At 41.7% G+C, this 27,837-nt stretch overlaps 1 protein-coding gene across 1 annotated transcript; it reads left to right on the top strand.

Moving 5' to 3' along the window:
- Nucleotides 1-20,921: 20,921 nt before the first annotated feature.
- glulb (glutamate-ammonia ligase (glutamine synthase) b) lies at nt 20,922-25,328 on the top strand. Its single transcript, XM_055944088.1, has 7 exons — nt 20,922-21,029; nt 21,746-21,922; nt 22,195-22,356; nt 22,563-22,709; nt 22,964-23,091; nt 23,292-23,491; nt 24,457-25,328. The coding sequence occupies exons 2-7, from the start codon at nt 21,757-21,759 to the stop codon at nt 24,773-24,775; spliced, it is 1,122 nt and encodes a 373-aa protein (XP_055800063.1). The 5' UTR covers nt 20,922-21,029; nt 21,746-21,756; the 3' UTR covers nt 24,776-25,328.
- Nucleotides 25,329-27,837: the final 2,509 nt, after the last annotated feature.

Here is a 27,837-nt window from a genome sequence, read left to right on the forward strand (position 1 = left end):
GCAAATCACTGTGTGTAGAGTTTTGCAACAAGTGTGAGGTTGACAATGTGCTTATAGTTGTGCAAATATGGGCTGATGTTTTGCTTCTTGAGTGTAAGGTTTTGCTAGTAGTGTACTACTTTTAATTTGAGTGTGTAAGCAATCCAAAAAAACTGTAAGATGAGCGAGATGCAACACTTTGCTCTCACACGGTCACGCACAGTATATGCGAATGTGCACATGTATACAGAGTGGTAGACACAAGACCAAAACAGCTGAGAGGTTAAGCCTTGCGCTTCAGCACTCGTAGTTATTGTGGAAATTGACCGACTATGCTGTTTACTTTCTGCATCTACGTCATATTGCTGAGTCTACCTTTAAGCTCAATCTGTCAATAAAATGTTGACACAAATTAAATGTCAATAATGTAAGAAGGATAACATATTTGTGAACTTGTGCGGTGGTTCAATCTTACCTCTCACTCTCCAGGTAGAAAGACAGATCGTTGATGAGGAAGTCAATGATAATGTCTTTACAATTAATGACCTGTCTCTTCATGTGGGATGCACCCCCCTCTTCTTTAGGAGGGGCAGGGGAGTCTGACGTTTGAGTTGTTTGGGTAATCACCTATGCTATAGGAGAGAATATCAACTAAGGGGTGTGTACTGCTAGCACCAGACTTCATCCAAAAGGAATTGTAAAATTCTCAAAGCACCTCCGGGATGCTGCCTAAAAGGTAGGCAGCATCCCGGAGTTGCCTCTTCTCTGTTAACGTTGTGACTGGTGTTTTGGGGGTACTATTTAATGAAGCTGCCAGTTGAGGACTTGTGAGGCATCTGTTTCTCAAACTAGACACTCTAATGTACTTGTCTTCTTGCTCAGTTGGGCACCGGGGCCTCCCACTCCTCTTTCAATTCTGGTTAGAGCCAGTTTGCACTGTTCTGTTAAGGGAGTAGTACACAGCGTTGTACGAGATATTCACTTTGTTGGCAATTTCTCGCATACAATAGTCTTCATTTCTCAGAACAAGAATAGACTGATGAGTTTCAGAAGAAAGTTATTTGTTTCTGGCCCTTTTGAGCCTGTAATCAAACCCACAAACGCTGATGCTCCAGATACTCAACTAGTCTAAAGGACAGTTATATTGCTTCTTTAAATCAGCACAACAGTTTTCAACTGTGCTAACATAATTGCAAAAGGGTTTTCTAATGATCAGTTAGCCTTTTAAAATGATAAACTAACACAACGTGCCGTTGGAACACAGGAGTGATGGTTGCTGATAATGGGCTTCTGTACGCCTATGTAGATATTCCATTAAAAATCAGCGTTTACAGCTACAATAGTAATTTACGACATTAACAATGTCTACACTGTATTTCTGATAATTTTGATGTTATTTTAATGGACAAATAATGTGCTTTTCTTTCAAAAACAAGGACATTTCTAAGTGACCCAAACTTTTGAACGGTAGTGTATATATCAACCTGCTGTCTTTACCTTACAGACCTCATGTTTAGCTGTGCATATCCACGGCATGCACGCTCCAGAGGGCAGGAGTCTACGGATCTGCCTGCTGGTGTCACTCTTCAGGAGGCCTACCCTCTCTACCCTCTCTCCCTCAGGTACAGGTAACTGCCAAAATAAAGGAAACACCAACAGAAAGTGTCCTTTAATAGGGAATTGGGCCACTATGGGCCGCCAGAACAGCTTCAATGCACATTGGCATAGATTATACAAGTGTCTGGAAATCTATTGGAGGGATGTGACACCATTCTTTCACAAGACATTCCCTCATTTGGTGTTTTGTTGATGGTGGTAGAGGCCACACTCCAGAATCTTCTGTGTTCAATTGGGTTGAGATCTGGTGATTGAAAAACCCTTTAAATCCCATATAAGACCCCTCTTTCAAAGTCACTGAGATCTCTTCTTCTAGCCATGATAGCCAAAATAATGGGCAACTGTGCATTTGTATACATGACCCTAAGCATGATGGGATGTTAATTGCTTAATAAACTCAGAAACCACACTTGTGGAAGCACCTGCTGTAGGTTTGTGTGATCCTTCTGGCCACCACCTGTCTACTATCAAGTAATGGATAGTTTACAAAAGTAAAGAGTCATCACTACCAATAACAAATCATTATTAGCACATAAATACAACAATGTTTTTTATGTTAACCATAGCACATTTTACAAGCATACAGTATTTCTTGCTTTGGGTATATTCACAAACTGTGATTTGAGTGTTGCATTCAGTATTTTCACAACAACATATAATTTGTTTGTGAATCATTATTCATTCATTTACATTATTTTGACGGCAATCTATCTCCATACCTGAGCACCAGGCTGATCATGACATGCCCCAACTAAACAATCTGTTTATTCATAGGGAAGAGTTGGGTAAGTTGAGCCATTTTTTACATTCAGCATCACTACCTCAAGGGAAATATAGTATTCTTTCTAACAAAGATATCTACATATTTGGGAAAAAAGTATACCCAAATACTCAGGTACTCGACTGAGGGACTTAAAAATCCCCCAAAACATTCCTTACCCCAGGACACTTCAACTGGTGACTATCATTCCTTACCCCAGGACACTTCAACTGGTGACTATCATTCCTTACCCCAGGACACTTCAACTGGTGACTATCATTCCTTACCCCAGGACACTTCAACTGGTGACTATCATTCCTTACCCCAGGACACTTCAACTGGTGACTATCATTCCTTACCCCAGGACACTTCAACTGGTGACTATCATTCCTTACCCCAGGACACTTCAACTGGTGACTATCATTCCTTACCCCAGGACACTTCAACTGGTGACTATCATTCCTTACCCCAGGACACTTCAACTGGTGACTATCATTCCTTACCCCAGGACACTTCAACTGGTGACTATCATTCCTTACCCCATGACACTTCAACTGGTGACTATCATTCCTTACCCCAGGACACTTCAACTGGTGACTATCATTTTCAGTCAACCATTTTTTTCTGTTCTTGATTATGGTCATATGATTTATCAAAGTGCATCTGCTACTATTCTTAAAAATCTTTGGATGCCATCTACCATAGTGCCATTTGTTTTATTACAGGAGACGGTTTCATTACTCATCACTGTATTCTTTACCAAAAGGTTGGATGGACCTCTTTCAAGTCACGTAGATCACATCATTACGCTCTTTTTGTTTACAAAGCTCTGCTCCACAAGCTTCCGACTTACCTGAATTCACTGTTAAGATTTCAAATGACAAGTTATCAAAGCTGTTCACAGGGTTGGTTTACTCTGGAGTCTCATTTTTTGTCTACAGAGTTCGGTAAGTCAGCCTTTAGTTTTCTTTCTCTACATGATTAGAATGATCTCCAAAAAACATTTAGAATTCATGTGTTAGTGTCCCTAGGGCAGTTCAGGCAGCAGACAGAGGATTTCTATAATGAAGAATGTGTTTGTTTTAGTTGACTGGGTTTTGTGTATATTGTGTGTTTTGTGTATATTGTGTACATTTGTTTGTCTGTTCAATATGTGTTGTGCTGTATTTTATTTATTTTATATTGTATTTTATTTTTTATGTATTTTATGAAATTGTACAGTGCCTTCGGAAAGTATTCAGACCCCTTGACTTTTTCCACATTCTGTTACGTTACATCCTTATTCAGTGGCGATTTTAGCATGTAAATCTTGGTGGTGCAAACTCCACTTTTTTTTTATGCATGCCAGCAAAGACACCACACAACACATTCATTGCAATATAACGGCGACAAGCGGTGCCTACAAACTGTTTGGGCCTACATAAAGCTGTCTCCACAGCAGAGCTTTCTTTCCAGCACAATAGAGTGGATATTTACCACGGCTACATCTGGCTATCACCTGAGCCTTGTCTGGCAGAGAAACAATTCATTCAGCCCCGTTTACTGTATCTAAAAAAAAGCATAGCTGATATGTCTGACTTGCTTAAACAAATGTGCTTTCTACTGACAATTGAGATGTACAAACTGTGGCATGAGGGAACGATGAGTGGATAAGAGGCATTTCATAATTTCGATTAAGACATTAATGAGCTAGCTACAGTAAGATGGACGTAGTCAATATAACTATGTGTTCAGCACTTTTGAAATGTACAGCGACAGAATGCAGACCATGGGCTGCTCTTACAGTATTTTCCCTGTACAGTCGTGGCCAAAAGTTTTGAGAATGACACAAATATCAATTTCCACAAAGTTTGCTGCTTCAGTGTCTTTAGATATTTTTGTCAGATGTTACTATGGAATACTGAAGTATAATTACAAGCATTTCATATGTGTCAAAGGCTTTTATTGACAATTACATGAAGTTGATGCAAAGAGTCAATATTTGCAGTGTTGACCCTTCTTTTTAAAGACCTCTGCAATCCACCCTGGCATGCTGTCAATTAACTTCTGGGCCACATCCTGACTGATGGCAGCCCATTCTTGCATAATCAATGCTTGGAGTTTGTCAGAATTTGTAGGTTTTTGTTTGTCCACCCGCCTCTTGAGGATTGACCACAAGTTCTCAATGGGATTAAGGTCTGGGGAGTTTCCTGGCCATGGACCCAAAATATCGATGTTTTGTTCCCCGAGCCACTTAGTTATCACTTTTGCCTTATGGCAAGGTGCTCCATCATGCTGGAAAAGGCATTGTTCGTCACCAAACTGTTCCTGGATGGTTGGGAGAAATTGCTCTCGGAGGATGTGTTGGTACCATTCTTTATTCATGGCTGTGTTCTTAGGCAAAATTGTGAGTGAGCCCACTCCCTTGGCTGAGAAGCAACCCCACACATGAATGGTCTCAGGATGCTTTACTGTTGGCATGACACAGGACTGATGGTAGCGCTCACCTTGTCTTCTCCGGACAAGCTTTTTTTTCGGATGCCGCAAACAATCAGAAAGGCGATTCATCAGAGAAAATGACTTTACCCCAGTCCTCAGCAGTCCAATCCCTGTACCTTTTGCAGAATATCAGTCTGTTCCTGATGTTTTTCCTGGAGAGAAGTGGTTTATTTGCTGCCCTTCTTGACACCAGGCCATCCTCCAAAAGTCTTCACCTCACTGTGCATGCAGATGCACTCACACCTGCTGCCATTCCTGAGCAAACTCTGTACTGGTGGTGCCCCGATCCCGCAGCTGAATCAACTTTAGGAGACGGTCCTGGCGCTTGCTGGACTTTGTTGGGCGCCCTGAAGCCTTCTTCACAACAATTGAACCGCTCTCCTTGAAGTTCTTGATGATCCGATAAATGGTTAATTTAGGTGCAATCCTTGCCTGTGAAGCCCTTTTTATGCAATGCAATGATGACGGCACGTGTTTCCTTGCAGGTAACCATGATTGACAGAAGAAGAACAATGATTCCAAGCACCACCCTCCTTTTGAAGCTTCCAGTCTGTTATTCGAACGCAATCATCATGACAGAGTGATCTCCAGCCTTGTCCTCCTCAATACTCACATCTGTGTTAACGAGAGAATCACTGAAATGATGTCAGCTGGTCCTTTTATGGCAGGGCTGAAATGCAGTTGAAATGTTTTGGGGGGATTCAGTTCATTTGCATGGCAAAGAGGGACTTTGCAATTAATTGCAATTCATCTGATCACTCTTCATAACATTCTGGAGTATATGCAAATTGCCATCATACAAACTGAGGCAGCAGACTTTGCGAAAATTTATATTTGTGTCATTCTCAAAACATTTGGCCACGACTGTACACCAAGTCAGAACCGTAGGATAAATAAAGCAGGCATATAAGCAGACAATGAAACCTCTTACAATATTAGATGATGAGGTGAAAATAGACTAAATTATTAGGGTGAGGCACATGGTCTACTAGCAGCTTACTACACAACATACACCTAGTATTACTTTAGCTACAGTATACATATCTCCCTAGCATATTACATAATTTATGCAGCAGCATACAAGACATTTTTGGACTCACCTTGGCTTGTGATGTGTTCACTTAAACATGAAGGTGATGCGGCGGTCCTTTGTGGGCAAATTTTTTCATCAAACTTTGTCATCAGTCTGACATTCTCTGGATTTATGGTGGAAACACAGCCACTCCATTGAATAGCAGGCTACTGGTTGCTTTGCAATGCTTGCAGTTAGCCACTGATTCCTTCCAATTGACTCATTGTTGAATTTGCGATTTCCAACTTGTTTAATCTTTATGTCCAATGGCCGATGAGCACCGATACGTTTTATCTATAATTTCTCTTCATTATTTCTCTTCATATGACAAGGATTAAAAAGGATTTGCCAACTTGTCGACTTGTTTCATGATGTTGACTGCTAGCTAAGACTTTGAAAGAAAGATGTTGACATGACCAATCAAAGCTACTGTACATATAACGTGATTTGACATCATTTTATCTGTGGCCAATGATCTTGAGCCTTCTTGGAAAGGCACTTGTAATATAACTCTATGGCAGGACCCAAAGGGTGAAATTTTGGATGTCTATGCTTGCTAAGGATTTAAACTTGGCGATGACGTAGTTTCCCCATGAGTGACAGAACACTGAGCCAATGACGGCGCAATGCTCCTATTTTTGTTGGCTTGCACCACCACCACAGAAAGCATTGAGCTAGGCTGCATTTTGGAGCTGCCTTACTCAAGAAACAAAAAAGAGACCATGTGTGTATGCGGCTTTATTAACTCAATGATCTTTTTCTTTTTTTACATTGTTTGCAAACTGATATGTGACACATATTAATGCCAAAATAACATGTAAAACAGGAACCCCCAAGAGGTACCATTGTGGCTCAGGTGGTAGAGCAAGTCGCTTGCAATGCCATGGTTGTGGGTTCAATTCCCACGGGGTGACCAGGGTTCAATTCCCACGGGGGGACCAGGATGAATATGTATGAACTTTCCAATGTGTAAGTCGCTCTGGATAAGAGCGTCTGCTAAATGACTTAACTGTAACTGTAGGCAACCCCACTCCCCATTATAATATTATTTATTTATGTTTTCTTTTCTTAAAGATGTGGGGCTCAAAACAGTTTGGGCTCCTCTAAAATGGATTAAATCAAATAACTTCCTCAGCAATCTACACACAATGCCCCATAATGACAAAACAAAAACAGTTTTTCTGAAATATTAGAAAATGTACTAAAAATAAAAAACAGAAATACCTTATTTACTTAAGTATTCAGACCCTTTGCTATGACACTTGAAATTGAGCTCAGGTGGATCCTGTTTCCATTAATCATCCTTGAGATGTTTCTACAACTTGATTGGAGTCCACCTGTGGTAAATTCAATTGATTGGACATTTGGAAAGGCACACAACTGTCTATATAAGGTCCCACAGTTGACAGTGCATGTCAGAGCAAGAACCAAGCCATGAGGTCGTAGGAATTGTCCGTAGAGCTCCGAGACAGGATTGTGTCGAGACACAGATCTGGGACGGGTAGCAAAAAATTATGCAGCATTGAAGGTACCCAAGAACACAGATGCCTCCATCATTCTTAAATGGAAGATGTTTGGAACCACCAAGACTCTTCCTAGAGGTGGCCGCCCAGCCAAACTGAGCAATCGGGGGAGAAGGGCCTTGGTCAGGGAGGTGACCAAGAACCCGACAGAGCTCTAGAGGTCCTCTGTGGAGATGGGAGAAACTTCCAGAAGGACAACCGTCTCTGCAACACTCCACCAATCAGGCCTTTATGGTAGAGTGGCCAGACAGAAGACACTCCTCAGTAAAAGGCACATGACAGCAAGCTTGGAGTTTGCCAAAAGGCACCTAAAGACTCTCAGACTATGAGAAACAAGATTCTCTGGTCTGATTAAACCAAGATTGAACTCTTTGGCCTGAAGACCAAGTGTCACATCTGGAGAAAACCTGGCACCATCCCTACAGTGAAGTATGGTGGTGGCAGCATCATGCTTTGGGGATGTTTTCAGCAGCAGAGACTGGGAGACTAGTCAGGATCGAGGGAAAGATTAACAGAGCAATGTACAGACAGATCTTGATGAAAACCTGCTCCAGAGCATTCAGGACCTCAGACTGGGGCTACGGTTCACCTTCCAACAGGACAACGACTCTAAGCACACAGACAATCTTGGGGAGGCAGCGTAGCCTAATGGTTAGAGTGTTGGACTAGTAACCGAAAGGTTGCAAGTTCAAATCCCTGAGCTGACAAGGTACAAATCTGTCATTCTGCCGTCTCAAGGCTCTTCATAGGCTGTCATTGAAAATAAGAATTTGTTCTTAACTCTCTTGACTAGTTAAATAAAGGTCAAATATATTTTTAAAGACAATGTGGCTTCGGGACAAGTCCTTGACAAGTCTTTCGGGAATGTCCTTGAGTGGCCCAGCCTGGACATCTCTGGAGAGACGTGCAGCAATGCTCCCCCTCCAACTTGAGAGGATCTGCAGAGAAGAATGGGAGAAACTCCCCAAATACAGGTGTGCCAACCTTGTAGCGTAGCAAGAAGAATAAATGCTGCAATCGCTTTGGGTCTGAATACTGATGTTTAAAAAAAAATTTTTTTTTACAAATAATAAATTAGCAAACATTTCTAAACCTGTTTTTGCTTTGTCATTATGGAGTAATGTACATCGATTGATGAGGAAAAATAACAATGTAATAAATTTTAGAATGAGGCTGTAACGTAACAAAGTGGAAAAAGTCAAGGGGCCTGAATGCTTTCCGAAGGCACTGTATATACTGGGCTCCCTCATAAAAGAGACACTGGTCTCAATGTTTACACCCTGATTAAATAAAAGTAAATAATAAGACCTACTAATAATCCAATGATTTCATTAAAATAGTTTAAGGCTGTCTGTCTTTTCCAAGCTTAAAATGATAAACATTCAACATCGGCTATGCTGTCAATCCAGCATGATTTCTGCCACGATCAAAACAACCGTTAACGCAGAACTGGGAAATCTGACTTCAGTGAATTCAAGACAACTGGGAACTCGGGAAAAACTAGCTCCGACTGCCAAAATACGTTTTGAACAGTCAACTCGGAGTTGTAAGTCGTGAACTGCCGCGCCACCTTCATGTTCAAGTGAGCAGAGCACAAGGTGAGTCCAAAAATGTATTGTGTGCTGCTACATAAATGATGTAATATGCCAGGGAGATATGTATGCTGTAGCTAAGAAAGTAATTCTAAATGTATGTTGTGTAGTAAGCTGTTAGTAGCCATGTGCCTCATCCTAATAATTTGGTCTATTTTCACCTCATAATTTCGCCTACTGTTATGTACACATGTAGCCTATAACTTCTTTTAGAGAAATGTAATCATTGAATATTGTAAGAGGTTTAATTGTCTGCTTATATGCCCACTTTATTTATCCTATGGTTCTGACTTGGTGTACAGGAAAAACACTGTAAGAACGGCCCATGTTCTGAATTCTGTCGCAGTACATTTAAAAAGTGCTAAACAAATAGTTATATTGACTACGTCCGTCCTAGCTCGCTCATTAATGTCTTAATCAAAATTACGGATTGCCTCTTATCCGCTTGTTGCCCCCTTATTCCATAGTTTGTACATGTCAATTGTCAGTAGAAACCACATTTGTTTAAGCAAGTCAGCCATATCAGCTATGTTTTTTTTAAAGGCAGTAAATAAGGCTGAATTAACTTGTTTCGCTGCCAGACAAGGCTCAGCTGATAGCTAGGAGTAGCAGTAGTAAGGTGTTGGGCTCTGCTGTTTATGTTGGCCCTAACAGTTTGTGGGCACCGTTTGTCCCCGTTATAGTGCTGTCATGACGTTGTCCTGTTGGATGAGGTTTATGACCCCCCCCCCCATAAATACCTTTCCCCCTTTTCTTTCCACTCTACAGAATGGACTCTTGGAAAGCCCTGTGTTACCACAGAGAAAGTATGGTAATATCAAAAGGTTGGGGAATGGAACAATATTTCCCTTTCTCAACCAGTTGATGTCATATGATACCATATGATGTCAGATCAGTTGTTGTCGACATTATATCTGATAGGATTACATAAATTGTGTCTTGGAAAGTCTACACATTCTAGTTCTCAGATTCACATAGAATTGTTGTGCAATTTAAATGTTTAAATATTAAACTATTTGTGAGAAGATGAAATGTGATTTTAGCTTCTAAATGAGATAATTGTTTTCATGAGTAAACTTATGCTCACTCAGTGGCCACGCCCAAGTGAACAGACATTGGTTGAGAACTATGAAACACGCCCTTCTCTCCCCCAGTACAAAAGCTCGTTGACAGAAGTCAACCTCAGTTCCCGATGACGAGCGAACTGCTGTCCTAACGTTTAAAAGGGCGAATTTCAATGTGGAGGTGACGATCACCATGCTGGAATGGTGAATTTCAACTAGATCAGCCAGAATACAGAGCAAGCTGATTATGGCAACTTGGTATGAACTTTGAAAGATTATTCACTAAAGAAGAAGTGATACCTCCTAGACATCAAGTTATCAGCTGCAGCTGTACACGTACGTGGCCTAGGAAAGGACAGACAATCTCCTAAGAACGACAGGGTACTTTAACGTATCCGCTCTACAACACTACGACCAGAAAGATTCTTCAAAGGACAATGGCGATCTCTGCTGGGCAAACCAGTCTTCCATCTTCGACCCATCTATCGAAGCGCAGCTCAGAGTAAATAAACTCATAAAAAAAACAAACGTCCTCTCATTGTCAACTGTGTTTATTTTCAGCAAACTTAACATGTGTAAATATTTGTATGAACATAACAAGAGTCAACAACTGAGACATAAACTGAACAAGTTCCACAGACATGTGACTAACAGAAATTGAATAATGTGTCCCTGAACAAAGGAGGGGTCAAAATCAAAAGTAACAGTCAGTATCTGGTGTGGTCACCAGCTGCATTAAGTACTGCAGTGCATCTCTTCCTCATGGACTGCACCAGATTTGCCAGTTCTTGCTGTGAGATGCTACCGCACTCTTCCACCAAGGCACCTGCAAGTTCCCGGACATTTCTGGGGGGAGTGGCCCTAGCCCTCACCCTCCGATCCAACAGGTCCCAGACGTGCTCAATAGGATTGAGATCCGTGCTCTTCGCTGGCCATGGCAGGACACTGACATTTCTGTCTTGCAGGAAATCATGCACAGAATGAGCAGTATGGCTGGTGGCATTGTCATGCTTGAGGGTCATGTCAGCATGAGCCTGCAGGAAGGGTACCACACAAGGATGTCTTCCCTGTAACGCACAGTGTTGAGATTGCCTGCAATGACAACAAGCTCAGTCCGATGATGCTGTGACACACCACCCCAGACCATGACGGACCCTCCACCTCCAAATCGATCCCGCTCCAGAGTACATCCCTCGGTGTAACACTGATTCCTTCGATGATTAACCTGTATCAGACCATCACCCCTTGTGAGACAAATCCGCGACCCGTCAGTGAAGAGCACTTTTTGCCAGTCCTGTCTGGTCCAGCGACGGTGGGTTTGTGCCCATAGGCGACATTGTTGCCAGTGATGTCTGGTGAGGAGCTGCCTTGCAACAGGCCTACAAGCCCTCAGTCCAGTCTCTCTCAGCCTATTGCGGACAGTCTGAGCACTGATGGAGGGATTGGGCGTTCCTGGTGTAACTCGGGCAGTTGTTGTTGCCATTCTGTACCTGTCCCGCAGGTGTGATGTTCGGCTGTACCGATCCTGTGCAGGTGTTGTTACACGTGGTCTGCTACTGTGAGGACGATCAGCTGTACGTCCTGTCTCCCTGTAGCGCTGTCTTAGGCGTCTTACAGTATGGACATTTTCATTTTTAAAATGTTATTTAACCTTTATTTAACCAGGAAGGGCTCATTGAGATTTAAAATCTCTTTTTCAAGAGCGTCCTGGTCAAGATAGGCAGCACCAAGTCATTACAAAAATGACAGACAAACAACATGAAAAACTACAAGTAATCTAGTAAAAACCATAGAATTCACAAGAGTATAACTAAATCAAAAACAGCAAATGAAAAACATTGACAGGTTAGGGAATCAGTCTCAAGATCATTCATCAGTGATTTAAAAATACCAATCAATCACATTGCAATTTATTGCTCTGGCCACATCTGCAGTCCTCATGCCTCCTTGCAGCATGCCTAAGGCACATTCACGCAGATGAGCAAGGACCCTGGGCATCTTTCTTTTTGTGTTTTTCAGAGTCAATAGAAAGGCCTCTTTAGTGTCCTAAGTTTTCATAATTGTGACCTTAATTGGCTACCGTCTGTAAGCTGTTAGTGTCTTAACGACCGTTCCACAGGTGCATGTTCATTAATTGTTTATGGTTCATTGAACAAGCATGGGAAACCGTGTTTAAACCCTTTGCAATGAAGATCTGTGAAGTTATTTTGATATTTACAAATTATCTTTGAAAGACATGGTCCTGATAAAGGGACTTTTCTTTTTTTTGCTGAGTTTATATATCTTCCATTTAACTTTTCCGAATGGGCTGTTATTAGAATGCATAAGATTCTGTATTTACGGCATCATAGCTTCTCAAGGTCTGATAGAGTCCCAATCCCCTTCGCCCCACAGTCTTCCCACTCTTTCATTCAAACCCAACCCCCTTTCTTTGTGTAACCAGCCGTCATATCGGGTTAGCCCACTAGGGGCTTTTCATGACATGATTAGTAATCGATGTGTGATCTATCCTGTGTATATATATGTAATTCTGTGTGATTATTTAGGTATTTAGTAAATAAATAATTAAGCCAATTTGTGTATTGCTGATTCAACTTGTTAGCTAGGGTTCGTGCAGATAACCAAGTACTTATGACAATCAGAATGAGACCGATCGAGGTGACGATTAATAATTGACTGCTATTGATATAAGAGATCTTCAAATCTTTAAGAGAGTGGATTCGGGAGATAACCGCTCTATATAAATGAATGCTTCCGTGGTGCCCCAGGTTAATGGTTTAATTGTTGCATGGTTTAATTCAATGACGTAATCAATTCAACGTTAGGTAATCGATTTGATAAAATAACATGTCATATAATTGAATCGTAGTCAGAGACACGACAGTGCATTTTATGTATTGTTTCGTGTTTGTGTAGTGGCTTTGCTGGCGTGCATCCGTAATTTCTTTTTTGCCCCACCAAGATTTACATCCTAAAATCACCTCTGCAAATGTCCCTTGTTGTGACCTATTTTATCCTGGTGATGGTATGCTGAATCATGCTGCTTTGATCAGCACTATGACCAGTTGAAGACACAACTTTACATTGTCAATCTCCTCCAATCTTGAAATGATGTTTTTCTCCAACAGTGTTGGCCTAATGGTTGCACAAACACTGTGTTATACTTCTGTCTTAGATCAATATGGAATCTTTGGCACATGACCTTAGGGGGTACAGAGGTTAACTAACAGCAACTTGTTTTTGTCTTTCACAATAACCACTGAATGCCTTTTACTATCATGTCCAAAACCATTGAAATAATTTCTTTGAGCACTCTGTGTTGCTTTTAGATCTACATGATAATTGTAAGGATGATGGAAAACATCTTGGCCAACATGTTGACACTCATTGGATGCATCCTAAATGGCACTCTATTGTGTGCATGTGTGTATTCATCAGTATGCAGGCAACATGGCAGAGAGCCTTCTGCTTCTGTTGTGTTTTAGGGCGAACTACACCGGAAACGGTGTATTGTCGCCCACTAATGGATACGCAAAATATAAAAGGGGGAAATCCAAAATGGAAAAGGTAAATAAAATAAAAACGTTTTGTCCAATCAAACATAAAACAAAAATAAAACAGTTCTTCAAAAACACTCAGAGCCCTACTTAGATCCAATGACCTGAGAGGACGGAACTGCTGCTCCAGTCAATAAGCCATGCAGCTCCTCACACGTTACATTCTTCATTCCAAGAAGCGTTCAGCTGCAGATACGATATCGACCTTTCTTGAGTTCTTATTCACTCATGCATGCAGTGCGATTCATCACCATAGCAATAAATGCCCCAAAATCCCCACAGGACTGGATTGTGGTGTCTCCACGGCAACCGAACCACTCCAACATTGTTTAACTATTCTCGCTTGTTCGGCATAGGATACACGCTGAACAGCTCTTATCCTAGCAATCTCTGCCTCCTTCACCTGTACAGGACACTCAGGGAACTCAATAATCACTCAAGTCATACTCTCTGCAAACACTTGACACATGCCCAAATACTTTGCATTTGGAACACTGTAGTAACCTGGGGACAAATTCCCTCACAAGGTAACACATATCCCATCTTGACTAACTTTCAACAGCTGGCAGAGAGGCTGCTGATCATTGTGGCCTAATGGTACGTTTCGACCAGAAGCTGTGCATCCGCTTGACAACTCTTCACTCCAAAACATTGGCTTCTTTGTGGGCGTGCATACAGTACATTCTTCTTCAATGGGGTTTAACAGCGGTTGGCATCCAATGTTAATGGTGCATTACCGCCACCAGTTGGACGGGATATTGAATAAGAAACAATAAAAACTATTGCAGGAAAGGGGGAAAACGACATTGTACAAAATATGAACACGTCAACTTAGAAAACCCATCCCACTTTTTCAATCACAGCCCACTCCAAAATACATCCCTACACAGACTCAGGGCCTGTGATGGCAGTACATTCACCAACCGCATTTCTTGCACAGCCTTGACTGAAATCACGAAGACCCACCAAATAATTAAGCGGCATTCACAATGACTTCTTCTCCGCTGTGCTGTACAGTTTGTGACCATTGCAATAAATAATACAAAGTCCACCTTTTAACATGTAGCATTTCACTATCCCTCGGTTGATGAGAAACCTTCACTAGTCGTGGTGGCTCTACTACCATTTTCTTTGCCGCCACTCGTTCCTTCCAATCTTCTCACCTCCTCCAGTTAGGTGACACGCTGGACACTCCTTCCCCTTGCCACCTCATTCTCCTTCACCCTAACAGGGCACTCCAGAAATCCAAGCACATGTTCACCTCCACAGTTGCAGCATTTCACTTCATCAGGCATACAATGCTCTTCCCTTTTGCACACACTTGACACATGACCAAATATTTTACTTTTATGACACTGAAGGGGCTTGTGCACAAAAGCTCTTACAGGATATCTCATGAATCCTAACTTTGTATGAGAAGGGAGAGACTTCATCAAAGAACAGTAGCATGGATGAAGTGAATTTATTTTGTCCAACCATACAGGTCAGTCGAAGTGCACCAACCACTCCATCGATATTCAGTAATATCCTCTGCCTTTATTTCTTGCGCCATCCCAGAAATAACCACCTTGATAGGCGCCCTACTACAAAAATGCAAACAGGAAACATTCCACTGATATCTTTTTGAGTCTTAAAACACGCTTCTTCTGCTCCGTAGACGCACCAAAAATCTAAATAAAACCACTTCTTGTGACTCTCACCGACTCCTCACTTTCCCCCAACACATTTCAAATTTTCCTCAAGACGTTAAACAGATTTCCCAAGTAGCATTGATCCAAAACTCGCACTCAGACTAAAAATGAGTCTAGTGGTTTCCTATTTTCCACCATAGCTTTACTTCTATTATTTCCCTTTCTCTTCACCACTGTAACCCACTGTCTCACTTTCTGTACTATTAGCCTCACCCAACTCACTGGCAGTTTCAAACAAAACCTCAGTTTCGTCCATCTTTGTTTGCTTGCTGAGAAGCCATGGGCTCCCGAGTGGTGCAGCGGTCTAAGGCACTGTATTTCAGCTCTAGAGGTATCACTACAGACACCCTGGTTCAAATCCAAGTTAAATAAAGGTAAAATAAAAAAATCTTCTCCATGATCAATGTTACATCCACTTACTTGAACATATTCAAGTAAGTAAATGTATTTTGAAAACGTTAAAAAACAATGTACTATTAGCTAGCTAGTGACAGCAGGCCACTGTGTGTAGGCTAATGAGCTGCTTGTTAGCTGGCTAGCTAGCTAGACAATTGTACAGTTGAAGTCGGAAGTTTACATACACCTTAGCGAAATACATTTCAACTCAGTTTTTCACAATTCCTGACATTTGATCTGAGTACAAATTCCCTATCTTAGGTCAGTTAGGATCACTACTTTATTTTAAGAATGTGACATGTCAGAATAATAGTAGAGAGAATGATTTATTTCAGCTTTTATTTCTTTCATCACATTCCCAGTGGGTCAGAAGTTTGCATACACTCAATTAGTATTTGGTAGCATTGCCTTTAAATTGTTTAACTTGGGTCAAACGTTTCGGGTAGCCTTCCACAATCTTCCCACAGTAAGTTGGGTGAATTTTGGCCCATTCCTCCTGACAGAGCTGGTGTAACGGAGTCAGGTTTGTAGGCCTCCTTGCTCACACATGCTTTTTCAGTTCTGCCCACAGATTTTCTATAGGATTGAGGTCAGGGCTTTGTGATGGCCACTCCAATACCTTGACTTTGTTGTCCTTAAGCCATTTTGCCACAACTTTGGAAGTATGTTTGCGGTCATTGTCCATTTGGAAGACCCATTTGCGACCAAACTTTAACTTTGTGACTGATGTCCTGAGATGTTGCTTCAATATATCCACATCATTTTCCTACCTCATGATGCCATCTATTTTGTGAAGGGCATTTGGAAATTGCTCCCAAGGATGAATGCAGACGTGTGGAGGTCTACAATTTTTTCTGAGGACTTGGCTGATTTCTTCTGATTTTCCCACGATGTCAAGCAAAGAGGCACTGAGTTTGAAGGTAGGCCTTGAAATATATCCACAGGTACACCTCCAATTGACTCCAATTATGTAAATTAGCCTATCAGAAGTTTCTAAAGCCATGACATAATTTTCTGGAATTTTCCAAGCTGTTTAAAGGCAGTCAACTTAGCGTATGTAAACTTCTGACCCACTGGAATTTTGATACAGTGAATTATAAGTGAAATAATCTGTCTGTAAACAATTGTTGGAAAAATTACTTGTGTCATGCACAAAGTAGATATCCTAACCGACTTGCCAAACTATAGTTTGCTAACAAGACATATGTGTAGTGGATGAAAAACGAGTTTTAATGACTCCAACCTAAGTGTATATAAACTTCCGACTTCAACTGTACATACTATAGCTAAGTGAAATATCGTCAGCCAGTTAACTTCATATTAGCTTGATATCTTGATGTAGGCTTATTTATCATTGTAAATTAAAAACTCATGCTCCAAATGCTTTTGTAGATAACTTCAATGGAAGCGGGTGAAAGGATTTTCTGCTCCAGCTGTCAGAAAAGGGAGTAGGTGTACTAGTTAGATAGGGTTGTGGGATGACATTATGAAAATATTCGCCAGTTTTAGACCCTTGAGAGAAACTGTGAAGACATTCAGAGAGATTATGGTCAGGGCTGTCTAATTGCAATAAAGTGAAGCATGTTTCTTTATGATGTCTGTCTTCAGATATGGAGAGCTGCGAAAGCAGAAGGAGAGGTCCCAGTAAATGTCCAAAGAGACTGCTGGAACATCCTTGTATGCCATGGGTTGTATGTGTACTTATGTTAGCAAATGTTGCATACGACAATACAGTTAAAAGTCACACACATTGTAGGCTGCAAACTTATTACAACTGTAGCAGGCCAATCCTTCCGCTGGATGTATGCTGGATGTGCTTCTGTTATAGCCCAGCACTAACACACCTGATTCAACTTATCAAATCTAATTGATAATAATGTGTAATGTCTAACAATTCCACAACAAAACCTAATACACACAATCTAGTGAAAGAATGGGATAAGAATATATAAGTATAAAATAAACTCAGCAAAAAAATAAACGTCCTCTCACTGTCAACTGCATTTATTTTCAGCAAACTTATATTTGTATGAACATAACAAGATTCAACAACTAAGACATAAACTGAACAAGTTTCACAGACATGTGACCAACAGAAATGGAATAATGTGTTAGTGAACAAAGGGGTGGTCAAAATCAAAACTAACAGTCAGTATCTGGTGTGGCCACCAGCTGCATTAAGTACTGCAGTGCATCTCCTCTTCATCAACTGCACCAGATTTGACAGTTCTTGCTGTGAGATGTTACCGCACTCTTCCACCAAGGCACCTGCAAGTTGTTGGAACCTAGCCCTCACCCTCCGATACAACAGGTCCCAGACGTGCTCAATGGGATTGAGAGCCGGGCTCTTCGCTGGCCGTAGCAGAACACTGACATTCCTGTCTTGCAGGAAATCACGCACAGAACGAGCAGTATGGCTGATGGCATTGTCATACTGGAGGGTCATGTCAGGATGAGCCTGCAGGAAGGGTACCACATGAGGGAGGAGGATGTCTTCCCTGTAACGCACAGTGTTGAGATTGCCTGCAATGACAACAAGCTCAGTCCAATGATGCTGTGACACACTGCCCCAGACCATGACGGACCCTCCACCTCCATATCGATCCCACACCAGAGTACAGGCCTCGGTGTAACGCTCATTCCTTCGACGATAAACGCGAATCCGACCATCACCCCTGGTGAGACAAAACCACGACTCGTCAGTGAAGAGCACTTTTTGCCTGTCCTGTCTGGTCCAGCGACGGTGGGTTTGTGCCCATAGGCGATGTTGTTGCCTGTGATGTCTGGTGAGGACCTGCCTTACAACAGGCCTACAAGCCCTCAGTCCAGCCTCTCTCAGCCTATTGCGGACAGTCTGAGCACTGATGGAGGGATTGTGCTTTCCTGGTGTAACTCGGCAGTTGTTGTTGCCATCATGTACCTGTCCCGCAGGTGTGATGTTCGGATGTACCGATCCTGTGCAGATGTTGTTACATGTGGACTGCCACTGCGAGGACGATTAGCTGCCTGTCCTGTAGCGCTGTCTTCGGCTTCTCACAGTACGGACATTGCAATGTATTGCCCTGGCCACGTCTGCAGTCCTCATGCCTCCTTGCAGCATGCCTAAGGCACATTCACACAGATGAGCAGGGACCCTGGGCATCTTTCTTTTGGTGTTTTTCAGAGTCAGTGGAAAGTCCTCTTTAGTGTCCTAAGTTTTCATAACTGACCTTAATTGCCTACCATCTGTAAGCTGTTAGTGTCTTAATGACCGTTCCACAAGTGCATGTTCATTAATTGTTTATGGTTCATTAAGCAAGAATGGGAAACAGTGTTTAAACCCTTTACAATGAAGATCTGTGAAGTTATTTGGATTTTTACGAATTATCTTTGGTCCTGTAAAAACGCGACGTTTTTTTTTTGGTGCTGAGTTTATATGAATGAGCAGTGACAGAGCGGCTAAGATGTAATAGATAGTAAATAATAGATAGTAAAGGATACACTATGCATTATATACATATGAGATGAGTAATGTGAGATATGTACACATTCTTAAAGTGGCATTATTAAAGTGACCGTTCCATTTATTAAAGTGGCCAGTGATATCAAGTCTGTAGGTAGGCAGGCGCCTCTCTGTACTAGTGGTGGCTGTTTAACAATCTGATGGCCTTGAGATAAAAGCTGTTTTCAATCTCTCTGTCCCAGCTTTGATGCACCTGTACTGACCTCGCCTTCTGGATGGAAGCGGGGTGAACAGGCAGTGGCTCGGGTGGTTATTGTCCTTGAAGATCTTTTTTGACTTCCTGTGACATCGGGTGTTGTAGGTGTCCTAGAGGGAAAGTAGTTTGCCCCCGGTGATGCGTTGTGCAGACCGCACCACCCTCTGGAGAGCCTTGCCGTTGTGGTCGGTGCAGTTGCTGTACCAGGCGGTGATACAGCCCGACAGGATGCTTTCAATTGTGAACCTGTAAAAGGGTTTTCAGTGACAAGCCAAATTCTTTCAGCCCCCTGAGGTTGAAGAGGCGCTGTTGCACCTCACTAGAAGACCGCTCCGGCACCCTCTCCTCCGGCGGCGTTGTTTTGGGTCAGCCTCTGGAATCAGTTCAAATGCCCTGGGAGGTGCAGACAAAGGATCCGCTTTGGGAAAGTCGTATTCCTGGTCGTTGTGCTGGTTGTGCTGGTAAGTTGACATCTCTCTGATATCCAATAGTTCTTCCCGGTTGTATGTAAAAACACTTAAGGTTTTCTGGGCTAACAATGTAATAAATAATACATTCAAAAAATTAAATATTGCACAGTTTCCTAAGGACTAGAAGCGAAGCTGCCATCTCTATCAGCGCCATCTTGCTCTGCAAGTGGAGCAAGGTTGGTCACCTCTGGTATGAAAATGATGCTTTAGTAATAATAGCCAATTTACTAAAATGTCTAACATTTACAAACAAGCTAGATTATTTGTACATTTTGATTCATTCAATGTTGATTCATTGAAGTGTTTAAACTTCTTTTAATTGTTAACTTAACATTGGTCTAGGGCACTGCATCGCAGTGCTGGCTGCGCCACCAGAGTCTCTGGGTTCGCGCCCAGGCTGGGCTGGGTTCGCGCCCAGGCTCTGTCGCAGCCGGCCGCAACCGGGAGGTCCGTGGGGCAACGCACAATTGGCATAGCGTCGCCCGGGTTAGGGAGGGTTTGGCCGGTAGGGATATCCTTGTCTCAGTATGTAAAATGTAATGAAATACAAAAAAATGTAATAAAAATGTATGCACTCTACTGTAAGTCGCTCTGGATAAGAGCGTCTGCTAAATGACTAAAATGTAAATGTAATAGCACGGACAATCATTAATTTCATAAATAATTGTTTTCATGCCGCCAGGGGGCGTCATCATCCATCGTTCCCTATAGTTACCATATTATAGAAATTATTTAATGGATTGTCTTTTTCCCGTTTCATATATTTTTTTTACATCCTAATATTAACAAACTTATTTGAGGTTTAGTTAACGATATTTAGCATTAATTTAGCAAACAAATAGTTGTTTTGAGCCTTTCAACAAAGATTTATTTGGGCTGGATTGTGGCCATGATATTGAAACAAACTGCTGATTTTTCGTGCCGACCAATGAATGCAACCCATGAGCATTACTTTAGCACGAAGGGATCACGTTTCTCTCCAGCCAATCCGAGGCAAGGGGATCCCATCTCCCTTTTATAAATCGGACTGTTTTTTTTTTGTTAACGAATGAAAGGTAACCATTTAGGATTACACAGGACATTTACTGAAGGCTGTACAGGGGTTTTAATCCTATTCTTTACTTGATATAAGGTAATTATTTCTGAATAATTTTCAAAATTCTAGGACAAACTATGACAATTTCATTGTGTATGTTTATCAAATTGGACTAATTGGTGTTTAGTTTTGCACCTCTTAGCCTAATTATAAGGTATTTTATTAAATCCTATTACTATGGTTGTTGACCTCCTAGTTATATGATTGTGTGCCGCTTTTTATTGTGTTAATCTGATGGGTAGTGTGTTCTAGACGTATGTTTGCCTGACGACAGAAACCACAGAGCGCTTTAATTTCCTTCATTGTAAACTGGGATTAGTAACGTTGTAAGTAACCATGACCACCATGACCGTTTTCAGTCATAGCAGCATGCTATCACGCATGTTACAAACTTTCATGGATTTCACTCGATATTACCAGGATGTGGATAGTGATCTCATTTATAACACGTTGGTGCAATTTTTATTTGGCAGCTACTCTTACAAAACATCCGCATATAAATCCTTTTGTTTTTAGTGTTAAGATTAAATCCCTGGTTGCTGACCAAGCTGTTTTGAAGCAGGATGGTGGAGGAGGGAAGCATCAGGTGTAGCGCATATGCATGGACTCGTCTGTTTAGGGCTCACACATTGTCTGGTTGTTTTGAGTATATTACATTTTCACTATCACTGGACAGGCACAATATAATAACTGTAGACCTCAAATGTTTCAATTCTAAGAATCAAATGCATGTATTGCTCTTTGTTTTCAAGGCTCAGTGAAAATGGCCACTTCAGAGAGTGCCAGTTTGAGTAAAGCTGTGAAGCAGCAGTATATGGCTCTTCCTCAGGGAGACAAGGTTCAGGCCATGTACATCTGGATAGATGGGACTGGAGAGGGGCTCCGCTGCAAGACCAGAACTCTGGATTCTGAACCCAAGACCATTGATGGTACATTTAGCAACCCTTTAAGAAAAACAAATGGCCAATGGGAACTCCTTCCCCATAATGTGACGGGATTGAGATGCATAAGATCAGATGTTTACCTTCATAGATCTTAACAAATGTTTAGGCTTACTTCCATAATACATTTTGTGTTTTATACAGATGGCATACTCATTGACTGATCAAATTATGATTGATGATAGTCCTTACATTACCCTGAACTTAAAGAGTAGTTGAGTCCCTTTAGTTCTGTTAATTTCACAGTTCCCCATCTCCAGATCTTCCAGAGTGGAACTTTGATGGTTCCAGTACGTACCAGTCAGAGGGCTCTAACAGCGACATGTATCTGATCCCTGCTGCTATGTTCAGAGACCCCTTCAGGAAAGACCCCAACAAACTGGTTCTGTGTCAAGTGCTCAAATACAACCGCAAGCCTGCAGGTAAGCCTGAGCAGTGAAGTGACCTTGGGACATAAATGTTTGAAAGAAAATTCATATTAGTGTTTCTTATTGGACAAGTTCAGAATTCTACTGACAGTTAATGTCTTTCATTTTGTGCCTACTGAACACAGCCCTCCTTTAAATGAGCATTGAGTCCAGTCCCAATTGGCTCAGTGTAATGTATTCCTATATTTGTCTCCCACCAGAAACCAATCTCCGGCTGATGTGTAAGAAGATCATGGAGATGGTAGAGAACCAGGTCCCTTGGTTCGGTATGGAACAGGAATACACCATCCTGGGCACAGACGGACATCCTTTTGGTTGGCCTTCTAACGGCTTCCCTGGTCCCCAAGGTCAGTTTGAGAGTTGTCTGTGTCCCAAATGGCACCCAATTCCTTAAATAGGGCTCAACGTTTGACCAGATGTATAGGGGAAAGGGCTGCCATTTCGGACATAGCCTTGGTTTTTCAGCAGACTCTTATCCAGCGTGACTTGAAATTGGTACATTCAACTAAGGGTACTTAGGTTTGACAGTTTAACTGTTCACTGTTTTAACCAATGCCAAAACCACTTGCATTAATCCTGTTGATGTGTTGTTTCTGAACAGGTCCCTACTACTGTGGAGTAGGCGCAGACAAGGCGTACGGTAGAGACATCGTAGAAGCCCACTACAGGGCCTGTCTTTATGCCGGGGTTCAGATATGTGGCACCAATGCTGAAGTCATGCCAGCTCAGGTATGAAACACTGCACATTATATCAAAATAAATCCTATTGGGGCCAATTCTTACCACAGACAGATTAAACCTGCCTTTTTAGTCCTGGACTAGGCTTAATTTGTGACTGGGAAACGGCCCAGTGTTCTAAAACCTTTAAACTTTCAAGATAGAATCTCTCATCCCTAAGCCTCATGTACAGTCTGTATTGTGTCTTCCAGTGGGAGTTCCAGGTGGGTCCTTGTGAAGGGATCAACATGGGAGACCACCTCTGGGCAGCTCGGTTCATCCTGCACCGGGTGTGTGAGGATTTTGGTGTAGTGGCCTCATTCGACCCCAAGCCCATCCCTGGGAACTGGAATGGTGCTGGCTGCCATACCAACTTCAGCACCAAGGAGATGAGAGAAGATGGTGGGTTGAGGTAGGCATGAATTGAGTTTGTGCTGGAAATGCATTAAGGGACATTTTCCCTGGACCCATATTAATCCTAGGGCTTGACTTCAATGGCATTTTCCATTGAAAGTGCTTCTTAGCAGAGAGGAAGATGTGACGCGAGGGGAACCCTCGCCAAAATCTGTCCAAAATAAGCCCAATGGGTTTATTTTGGACCGAACCTTGTCATCTTTCTTCCTTTGGCCGCCTCTCCTTCCAGTTCTCTGCTGCCAATGACTGGAACGAACTACAAAAATCTCTGAAACTGGAAACACTTATCTCCCTCACTAGCTTTAAGCACCAGCTGTCAGAGCAGCTCATAGATTACTGCACCTGTACATAGCCCATCTATAATTTAGCCCAAACAACTACCTCTTTACCTACTGTATTCATTTATTTATTTTTGCTCCTTTGCACCCCATTATTTCTATCTCTACTTTGCACTTTCTTCCACTGCAAACCAACCATTCCAGTGTTTTTTTATTTTATTTTTTTACTTGCTATATTGTATTTACTTCGCCACCATGGCCTTTTTATATATATTTTGTTTGCTTTCACCTCCCTTATCTCACCTCACTTGTTCACATTGTATATAGACTTATTTTTCACTGTATTATTGACTGTATGTTTGTTCTACTCCATGTGTAACTATGTGTTGTATGTATCGAACTGCTTTGCTTTATCTTGGCCAGGTCGCAATTGTAAATGAGAACGTGTTCTCAATTTGCCTACCTGGTTAAATAAAGGTGAAATAAAAAATTAAAAAATAAAATCTGCCTTCCCGCCTTTGGGACAACAACTCCCATTGTTAAGTTGGAGACATGAGCATCTCGTCATTATATACAGATCTCTCTTCGTCAAAAGCTAAATCTCTGTCTGGGAAACCGGCATAAGGTTTTTAGGCTTAAATCTCTTTAGTGGTGGATTAACCCCCCCCCCCCTCTATCCACAAAGGGCCATTGAGGAGTCGATCGAGAAGCTGGGAAAGAGACACCGCTACCACATCTGTGCCTACGACCCCAAAGGGGGGCTGGACAACGCACGCCGGTTGACCGGTCACCACGAAACATCCAACATCCATGAGTTCTCAGCCGGTGTGGCAAACCGTGGCGCCAGCATCCGCATCCCCCGCTCAGTCGGTCAGGACAAGAAGGGCTACTTCGAGGACCGCCGCCCGTCCGCAAACTGTGACCCATATGCAGTCACAGAGGCCATGATACGCACATGTTTGCTCAGTGAAGTGGGGGAGGAGCCTACAGAATACAACAAATAAACTAGGTACTCTGTTGGACTGAAATAATCCCCCTTCTCTCCTCTTGAGCTATGCCTCATGAAGTGTCATTCCCAGTACTGTTTTGTCTGTGGCTTTGGAAACCCCTTGTAAATTGCAAGTCTTGACCATCCATGTAGGGCTTGCTTTTTTAGCCATTAAAAAATATATATATTTTACTTGAGATGAATGTGTGTTCAGGGAAGCATAGTCCCTACCTTTTTTAGCTTGATCACTGCCAATATTTCCATATAATTGATGCTAAAGAATGATTCCAGACATGTCAGTTGAGGAGGGTGAAATGTTTCCTATGTAAAGGTCTAGTTGTGTGTATCAAGTTGCTACTCATGTTTAACATGATATACTAACCAAGATGCTGTAGATTTATGACTATGCCATGTGTGGTCTGGCTCATGTGGTACACAAACCCAAAAGGATCCAAGGTGCATCTGTGTATTTATACATGTGTGGATCTCTATTGTCTACCATTTAGTAGAAGTTGTATCAAGACCCCATTTTCTTATTTGGAAGATTAAAATATATTTTTTAAATCTGATTCTTCAATTGTACAGTATATAATTTGTTCATGTTAAAGTAAATGGTAGAGCTCAAACAAATGTATTTTTGTAGAGCTTTTTTAAAAATATATATTTTTTTACATGAAGCAGTTGTCAAAGTGCAGAGATTAATTTTGGTTTACATGCAATCTTTTGTAAGACTTTACTGTAAAGGTAACCTTGTCAGATCAACACTGAGGTGACGTGCTTCTCAATTTAGCCTTTAATCAGGAGCACAACCTTGGCGCAATGTGGTGAAAGAGTAATTTATTTCTTGTCCATTCAGGTGGGTCTTTGGACTGCTTGACTGTTCCCTAGTTTTAAGAGACTGAATGAACTTAGTGTAATGACTTACTGTAGGGAATGTCAGCGAGCAATTTATTTCAAGTCCCTTTTAACTAGAGATGTCTGGGCAGTAGGTAGCCTAGCTGTTAAGTGCATTGGGCCAGTAAGTAACCCAAAGGTCCCTGGTTCAAATCCTTGAGTGGACTAGGTGAAACAGCTGTCAATGTGCCCTTGAGCAAGGCATTTAACCCTAACTGCTCCTGGAAGTCTCTCTGGATAAGAGTGCTAAATGACAAAAGTACAAATGAGATTGATGAATACTTATGATGGCAAAGAACATACTTGCTTAAATTGATGCCTTTTTAAGTCAACGTTTACATAATCTCTATTTCAAAATGTTAAGAATCAGTGGAGGAGAAGGTATCTGATTATGTGACTGAAGACAATGGGCACTTGGTAGTCACCTTTCTGCAGTTTAGACATTGCTTTTGTCAGAGTTATTCTGCCTTGTCAGCATTATCAGTGCTGCCTAACTGCACATTGCAAATGAACTGCACTGACCCTGACCACTTTTTTTTTTTTTTTTTTTTCTAGTGAAGCTTTGGCACGAACTTGTGCTACCAATTCTTAGTATACTTTAACTTTCATGGAGTGCTCTTGGTGATCCTCATCTTAATTTCTTTATCAGTGAAGGTGATGTCATACGTTTGAATGTTCTTGTAAGTGTACATTGTGCCAAGAAGGCTAGTGTTTACTTGTTGAGGACAGGACACAGCACATTTAATGAGAGAGCTTCCAAAGTCCAATTCCCTGTTATGGAAATCCTTATTCCCATGAGACTAATTTGAACCCTGGTACAAATACAGGCAAATACAACACCATTAGGATAGAGGGGCAGGTGTGTTACCCACATCACAGGTGGAAGAAAAAGGAAACACTGCTCCTGTTCGAACTCAATGTGAGCGAGAATCTTGACTGACATGTTTTTGTATAATTGACACCAGAGACGTACCAGTATTTGAACTACCATGTGTCTCTGAGTCACGTTCTGTTCTGACGGTGAGATTGAGACACTTGGCAGGCGAGGGAAGCAGGTCTGTTTTGGTACCTTTAACCTACTTCTGCATACTGCAGGCCCAAAGTAAAGAGAGGTGTGCCTGTACCTGTACCACCCAAAAGGCTGCAAGGAAACCTGGAAACTAGCCACGGGGAAAACATCCTTCAAACTGCCTGTCACTTTGTTCCAATTTAAAGATATTTTGCCAGGTTCAAGTGTTCACTGTGCCACACCAAAAACAGATGTAATGCATCGCACAGTTATGTGTAGAGCCATCGTGGAATGCTCTGCCACCAGAGGTTACTCAGGCAAAAAGCAAGTTTAGCTTTAAAAAAACAGATACAAAAAAAACATTGTACCACAGAGCCTCTCTAATTTAACTAAACTATATAAGAATATGAATAGTGTGTAAATAGTATTTTTGGTGTCTTTCCTATATATAACATCTGTTGTCTTATTACTGTCACAGGTTTTCTCCTAATGGTCACCACTGTAACTGGAGCAAAACCAAATCAGTGGATACACATTTTTTTTTTTATGTAACCTTTATTTAACTAGGCAAGTCAGTTAAGAACAAATTCTTATTTACAATGACGGCCAAACCCGGACGACGCTGGGCCAATTGTGTGCCGCCCTATGGGACTCCCAATCACGGACGGATGTGATACAGCCTGGAATCGAACCAAGGACTGTAGTGATGCCTCTTGCACTGAGATGCAGTGCTTTAGACCGCTGTGTCAATATCTCTGGAAACCCTGTAGATATTGGTATACAGAAATATGACATCACTAAAGACATGGTAGGGGTGAAAACAGTTACTTTCAATCTTCACACACACAAAGAGAAAGAGTGGGGTTATGTAGGGGTCACGTGTGAAATTAGTAGGATTTGATATAAAATAGTGTATTCATATTTACCCTCCCCCTCATGTCCTCAGGTCTGGTACAGCGCATGACCGAGACGAGACGTCTTTATGCAGTTGTTATGAAATCAAACATTCCACTACTGTAAATAGGCTATGGGACAGTGAAAATGTTAACCTCTATATTCTGATATCATAACGTCAGATGTTTTCCTATCAACCTGTAGTGAACCATGGAAATTGTTACAGAGGGCCAGTCCTAAATGGCACCCTATACCATTCATAGTGCAGCCATAGTGCACTA

This window comes from Salvelinus fontinalis, chromosome 14 (genome assembly GCF_029448725.1).
Source record: "Salvelinus fontinalis isolate EN_2023a chromosome 14, ASM2944872v1, whole genome shotgun sequence".
Lineage (NCBI taxonomy): Eukaryota > Metazoa > Chordata > Actinopteri > Salmoniformes > Salmonidae > Salvelinus > Salvelinus fontinalis.